Consider the following 7,248-nt stretch of genomic DNA (forward strand, 5'->3'; position numbering starts at 1 on the left):
AGATGAACGGAGAGAACGGAGGTGGTCGGCGTGCGTCCATTTCGCTGGAGAGGTAGTCGGCGTGCGTCGATTTCGCGGCAGAGGTGATCGGCGTGCGTCGATCTTTTTTTTTTCTTTGTTTTTTTTTTTTTCCTAACCTAACACAAAAAGCGGGAGAGAGACAGCGGGTATTTCAGGTGACCTTCTGGGACCGGGCTAAATCGGTCCCAGAATTGTGTGGGCGCCGGTCCCAGAAGCCTGTGGGTCAAATCCGTCCCCGTTGTTTTATTTTTTTGATTTTTTTTGAGTTTTCTGTGACCAGCGATCGGACCGGTCCCAAAAATCGGTCTCAAATGAGTAGTTTTGCTGTAGTGAAAAGAGTTCATTTCAGTTTGTGCCTGTTCTGACAGAACCGGTCTGAACAAGGCCGATAGATTATCAGTATATAGCATGGTACGAAGTGATGCTTCCTTCTCCCTTGCAAATGTGTATAAGATATTGAATCTTCTTTTCATAATTTATTATCCTCCCAGAAAATTATACCCCTGCCATCTCCAATTACTCTTCTTATAAAACGATTGCAAAATGGGGCCACACCTTTCAAATGATTTTTAAAGAAGAAAGATGCTCTCAATCCATCAGGGTGCTGTTCATATAGAGCTGTCATTATGGACTTCCATAATTTGTATTGAGGCTTACACCATTGCCATATCCACTTGGCAAGCAAAGCTTGATTGAAATTGCTGAGATCTAACACACCTAATCCACCAAGTTGTTAGGAGTGCATACGAGATTCCAATTAACGAGATGAATTTTCTTGCCACTATCTTGTACCCCATGCCATAACAATTTTTTCTTATTTTATCAATGTGTGTTATCACCCATGCTGGAAATTTGAAAACCGACATAAAGTATATCGGCATCGACGTTAAGACAACATTTATCAGTACTGCTCTTCCAGCCATGTTCAAAAATTTTGCTGTCCATCCTGATAGCCTTGTGCTTATTCTCTCAATCAAAGGCATAAATGCTGATTTTGGTAGTCGCTCAGCCGATAGCGGCAAACCAAGATAAGTAAATGGAAACCGACCTAGTTTACATCCCATAATTGTTACCAAAGATTGGATAAGCTGTTCAGATTGACCTATTACCAACAATTCTGATTTTTGCATACTCACTTGGAGACCCGACAAAGTAGCAAAGGTGACAAATATTACCTTTAGCATTTGAATCTGTTGAATTTCGGGTTTAATGAAAAAATAGCATCATCCGCGTAAAGGAGACATGGATGCATTCTTTCTACCGGCATTCGTATTGCTCCTATTGACATGAGTCTTTGCAACCATCTTGGCAAGAAGTCCATAGCAATTATGAACATGAACGGTGACAACGGATCACCTTGACGAACCCCTCGCTTCAAAATAATTCTTTTACCCAACAAGCCATTTATTAAAATTTGAGAGCTTCCTTGTAAGACCAAGTTCTTGATCCAATTTTGCCAAGTATCTGGAAAACCCAAACTGTCCATGATTTTTAACAAGAAATTCCAATTCAACATGTCAAAGGCCTTGTGAATGTCCACCTTAAATAGGGCCAGCGGCCAGCGGTATATTTCTGTTTTTTGCAAAATGTAATATCTCTTGTGCGTAAACAAAACCTTCAATGATCTGTCTTCCCTTGATAAACCCCGTCTAAGATGGGCACAATAGACCATCAATGTGTTCTTGCAACCTATTAGCTAATATTTTGGACATGATTTTTTGTATCCCATGAATTAAGCTTATAGGTCGGAAGTCTTGTGGTTTGGAAGAATTTTCTTTTTTTGGTATCAATGTCACATAAGAGGAGTTTAAAGGAAACAAACTCTGATTCGTGGTTGTAACATGATCGAAAACTATCAAGATGTCCGGCAGTAACACATCTGAAAAAGTTTTGTAAAATTCACCATTAAATCCATCTGGTCCTGGACTTCAGTTATTAGGCCATTGAGATATGACCTGCAATACTTCTTCTTGTTCGATTGGTCTTGACAGAATTGATAAATCATGTCGAATAGGGTACAAAGCATTCCAATCTAGATCAGTATCATTGTGCTGCTCCTTGCCCATCAAATTTATGTAAAAATCAAAGAATGCTTTTGCTTTCATTTTTTGATCTGTACATATGACACCATTATATTCCACATGGCCAATAAAATTATTTCTTTTCGAGGCAGAAGCATATGAATGAAAGAACTTCATATTTTTATCGCCTTGCAACTCCCATCTGATCTTTGCACGTTGTCGCCACATATGTTCCTCCAGGACAGATAGCTCTGTGTATCTATTTTTAAGTATCGCCTTGACCAACTTTTCAAGTTCTGTGATCTGCCATATCTCTTGCACCTTGTCAACCCAGCCAAAATAATCCCTACATATACCCAGTTGCTTTTTAATGTTACCAACCCTCTGTTTTGTCCAAAGGGATATCTTTTTCTGAATAGTCCAATTTTTTCGTTGAGATGAATAGGAGTTTGAGCAGTCGGCAATGCCTCCCATTCATTTTTCACAAAATCCTTAAACTGTTGCGATTGGAGCCAGAAATTCTCTACTCGAAACATTGCTGACCTTTTAAAGGTCGTGGAAGCTTGATATAGAACTGGGCAGTGGTCAGATGATGAGTTCGGTAATGTTCTTTGTGTCGAGTTTGGAAATAGAAGTGACCAATTCATTGATATTAAACATCGATCAAGCTTAGCCATTGTCGGTGATTCCCTTCCATTGCTCCACGTGTAGAGGACCCCTCCAATTTGATGTTGCTCTGTTTCTATCTTGTATATGCATTGTTAAATTAAAATCACCACATATAATCCAAGGGAAATCATCTATCAGTTGTGCTTCTCTCAACTCATTGAAAAATTCTTGTGTCAAACCCGATCTGGATGGCCCGTACACACCAGTCAGTACCATTTCAACCCCTGTAAAAGAGTCCTCCACCCGTACAGAAAGACAATACTCTTGCTCTATATGACTAACATATCGATATCTTCGGTCTCTCCACGCTATAAGAATACCTCCGCGTGTGTGTTGTACCTTTAAAATTATAGATTCCCCCAATCTTTTTCCACAAATCTCCTTTCTTTTACTATCATTAATTTCATCTAATTTTGTTTCTTGCAAACAATCATGTCCGGTTTCTCAAAAAAGAATGTTTGCCTCACCGCCAACCGCTTATCTGTTTCATTTAACCCCCGTACATTCCAACTTATTATTTTGATACTCGTTTTATAATCCATATATATTTTTTCCATCATTCCACATCAGCACCTTAAGCCATTAAATTGTCAAAACGCCTTTACCCTTAGCCTCTAAATCTTTTCCCATCTCAACCCCTGCTGCTAGAATCACCACTTCTGCTTGATTAGAAGAGAGTGGATCATAGGTCTTCAAGTATTCCATCTAAATATTTGTTTCTTTAATTTTCCTCTTCTTACGCGCTCCCATTGCGCTGACTGTTCCCGGCTTTTTTAGTAGCCTTGCCTTCTCTTCTGGTCTTTGGTACTCTCCATTTCCTTTAAGAGATAGCCCCGAATTTTTTATTAATAGAAAAAAAACAATTAAAATATCGAAATACAGTATTACTTTTGGATTTTGTCGAGAATTGAGTAGAACGGGTTAGGTAAGCCCATCCCACCAGACGGGTCTAATTACCCCGTCCGGATTAAGTAATGGAGTTAGCGTTAAATTCAGCAAGCGAAAGAAAAAAAAAAAAATCCGGACGGTACTACACAATCCGTCCCAGGTCAAAAAAAAAAAGAAAGAAAAAGAAAATCTGGGCAGTACTACACAACCCGTCCCGGGTTTAAAAAAAAAAAAAATTGTCAGACGGGTTAAGTAATCCCGTCCCCTACTGATATTTCCTTTAGCCCCAGCCCGTCCCTTTCTTCGCTTGCCTTCAGCTGCTTCACACCGACAGAATAAAACACCGCAGGCCCACATCGCACGCCATCTCTTGGACGGAATAAAGAAACCCGTCCAGATTCGTGAATTTCGGCACTGCCTCTGTCGGACCTGCCCCTCCCATCATCAATCAAGGTTTTTTTTTTATATATAAAATTAAATTAAATTAGTTAATTGATAAGGATTTATAATTTGATTTGTTATCAAATTATTGATTATATTAAATTTCATTAATTTGTTACTCTTAATTTTAAAAGAATTGATAAATTAGGGTTTATGATTTAGAAAATTTTATTTATTTTTAGACTCATTTGATGTGGTATAATTAGTTTCATTTAGTTAATTTATTTAAACTTGTCCATAGAATAAAATTAAGAGTATTGATAACATTATTTTAAGGGGATGTCTACAGTGCAGCAAAGTTATTTTGGCTGTAGTGCAGCAAAATGAAACTAAATCGTAATCGTTGATTTTATGTATTGAATGGTACGGATTAGATAGTCTATTTAACTCTCCTTATCGCATCTAACGTTAAATTAAGCAGTAGAATTGTTCGGAAGGGTAAAATAGTCAATCATCTCTTTCTTAATTTCTCACCCTCCATCTCCGTTTCCTGCTGCTCTCCTCCGATTCTCTCTAGTCCTTACAGCCTCTGTCTCGTTCACAACAGCGACGTCACACATTTCCTCCTGAGCACCATCATCAATCGCCTATACAACGCCTCTCTCCCTCTCCTGAGCACCCAGACGCGATTTCCTCCCCAAGCCCACCGTATATGTGATTTCTTCCCACTCCTAGCAAGCCTCCAGCGCGATTTCTGGCGACTCTCCTCCCTCCACAGTTCCGCGTCTCTCTTGGCTGTGCACGACGCTAGAAGCCAAGTATTGCTGACGAGGCAGGAAAAGCATGATTTTCCATAGAAGCTTGCGAATCACAGTATTCCTTCTCTCTTATTTTGTTTCTTACTCTTTACGGGTTTGCAAGTCGGTAAGCCTTAAGGATTGACTTCTCTTGTGTGATAAAATGTTGGTGACTATTGGTTGGGTCTTTTGCATGTGAAACTGAAATCTGAATTTGAAATCGTATTTCTTTTCTTTCTGTTGAGCCCGGCCTCCTGTTTCCTTGAGCTGTGGTAGTACTACCCCTCCCTATTTGGGTTTAATTGTAACTAGTACCAGTTTGATATCAATTTTCTGGTAACTGGTACAACCAATACCAGTGTATTTTGAGTACTGGTACGGACATGTGAGGACAGGGACCATTTTATCATGCTTTATCACTCCCTCGACCGAGCACCAAACGGGCCTCTCACACTCATATGAGAGATTGCTAGATTCAGGTATAAGTTCCTTAATCTTAGGTGATTGAAGGTTCAATTTGTAACAATGGGTGACTAACACTATAAAATAGTCGTGATCAATTCTGACCCTTCTTGTTGCAAATAAGTATGAATTGAGCATCTATTGCCTGATTGAGGCTTGTATTATTAGAATTTCATGTAGGGAATGAGCGACTGCAACCTCCTCTTCTAATTAAGACTTGTATTATTAAAACTTTATGCAGGATTTGTTTTAGACTCTTTACCTGCATATTATTTTTTAGCATTTGCTTAAGTTGATATTTTAGCTTGGATGCTATATAACTGGCTAATCCTGTCAAGAGGGGCACCAAGGCTGCGAAGGACCCGAAGGATAATGCTGGATCAACTTGCTTGCTAATTGTAGAGAATTTTTTAATTGGTGGCATTATTTAAGTTTTTTTAGCAATTTATTCTAAGGTTTAGCAAGTTTTAGAAGAGGTTAACAGTTGATTTTTGAAAAGCTGAAACATTAGGGGAAATATAATTTTATTAGTATAAATTGCCTAAACATAAAAAATTGTTGCCTAAACCTAAATATATATCTAATTAAAGAAAAAGCTAAATTAATACTCAATTAAACTTACTTGGTTGTTAATACATAATTGATATCAGAGAGTTATACAAGACTAGGAACAAACCAAGTCCCCACTAAATCAAAAGGGCAACGCAACACTTCAGTTGTACCATTCCCTATGTCGTATCTACAAAGATATCGCCCCTTTTTCAGGAAGTAAATGCAATTTCCTTCAAATCCAGGAAAATTACTTGCACAGACAGATAACCCACGATAATATTGAAGAAACAACATCTGGTCACCGATATTGGTAATTTTCATCCAACAAGGATTCCTTTCTCCATCACTGAAATGAAGACAATATATATCAAAGTGGCACGGCTCTGTCTTGGAATGATGGAACAATCTGAGGATCTTTCCTCCTGACTCGATTATAATTGTGCGACCCTTTAGAAGTGTGTTTGTGCCCTCTGGTGGTGCGACTTGATAAGCCATTTTTTTAGTTGCAATATCAATAACATTTGTAATGCCAGTATATTTGTCGTGACTAAAGTATTGTCCCATATAATATGCATTACCACTATACCAATTGCCGACCCCTTCTACATAGACCCAATCATCAGCCTCAGGTTGCCAAAAACCCATCATATTAGTATTTCTTGACACAACAACAACATTGCCGCCATTAATTTTATCTAGACCAATATTTTCAGGGAGGAACCCATCCGGGACATGGATTTGATCACTAGTAAGAGGATTAAGGAGATACCTCTCATTATTTCCCACATGATAGGCAAGTAAATAGCGACCTCCGGGGCCATAGAGCCTGACATGACAAGAACTTGGACAAGCAATAGTATGAACTTTTCCAGATGAGAGGCAGAAGAAGCGTATTATGGGATTTTCACCTTCTTGACGGCGCTCTAGGAGCCATGGGAGTTGTAGTGGAGGATTGGTGACTGGGACTGATAACTGCCAGCTCTTGCACACAGCACGTAAATGTATGAAATCAGAGATATCTGGTAGCTTTTTGGAGAAGAGATGGATAATGTCTTGTGGAAGTTCAGACCAATTTCTCTCACCATTGGTAGAGTTTTTAGTCTTTTGCTGGGCCATCTGAATTTTGGAAGAAGAAAACAAGTGTAGTTAGTACTAAACGGGGTTTTTGAATTTTGTTTTTTTAGGGTTTTAGGCCGGGGTCACAATGCATGCAAGATAGGACTGCTAATGGACAGGCTTTAGCTGCAAGCTTTTTCTAGTCCAATAGTACTTGAAAAAACTCAAACTTGGATTTGGCGCAAACCACTCAAGTAGTGCTAGTGGAATAATGATGTAAAATTATGATTAACAATGTTTATGCAACCAGACCACCTAATTAGACTAAATTAATATTGCCTAAATTAACCCTCAATCAAAGTGCACTAATACCAAAAACACAGCTTCAATTATGAGAGGGA

At 38.7% G+C, this 7,248-nt stretch overlaps 2 protein-coding genes across 2 annotated transcripts; both read right to left on the reverse strand.

Moving 5' to 3' along the window:
• Positions 1-1,949: 1,949 nt before the first annotated feature.
• Positions 1,950-3,416, reverse strand: LOC144548842 (uncharacterized). Its single transcript, XM_078297556.1, has 3 exons — positions 3,309-3,416; positions 2,510-2,788; positions 1,950-2,426 (listed from the first exon to the last, which is right to left on the reverse strand). Exons 1-3 carry the CDS (start codon positions 3,414-3,416, stop codon positions 1,950-1,952), a joined length of 864 nt encoding a protein of 287 aa, XP_078153682.1.
• A 2,477-nt stretch (positions 3,417-5,893) lies between these two features.
• On the reverse strand, positions 5,894-6,907 carry LOC144548843 (putative F-box/kelch-repeat protein At5g24040). Its single transcript, XM_078297557.1, has one exon. The coding sequence runs from the start codon at positions 6,905-6,907 to the stop codon at positions 5,894-5,896; it is 1,014 nt and encodes a 337-aa protein (XP_078153683.1).
• Between the last annotated feature and the right edge of the window lie 341 nt (positions 6,908-7,248).

This window comes from Carex rostrata, chromosome 34 (genome assembly GCF_964058835.1).
Source record: "Carex rostrata chromosome 34, lpCarRost1.2, whole genome shotgun sequence".
In the NCBI taxonomy this organism is placed as follows: domain Eukaryota; kingdom Viridiplantae; phylum Streptophyta; class Magnoliopsida; order Poales; family Cyperaceae; genus Carex; species Carex rostrata.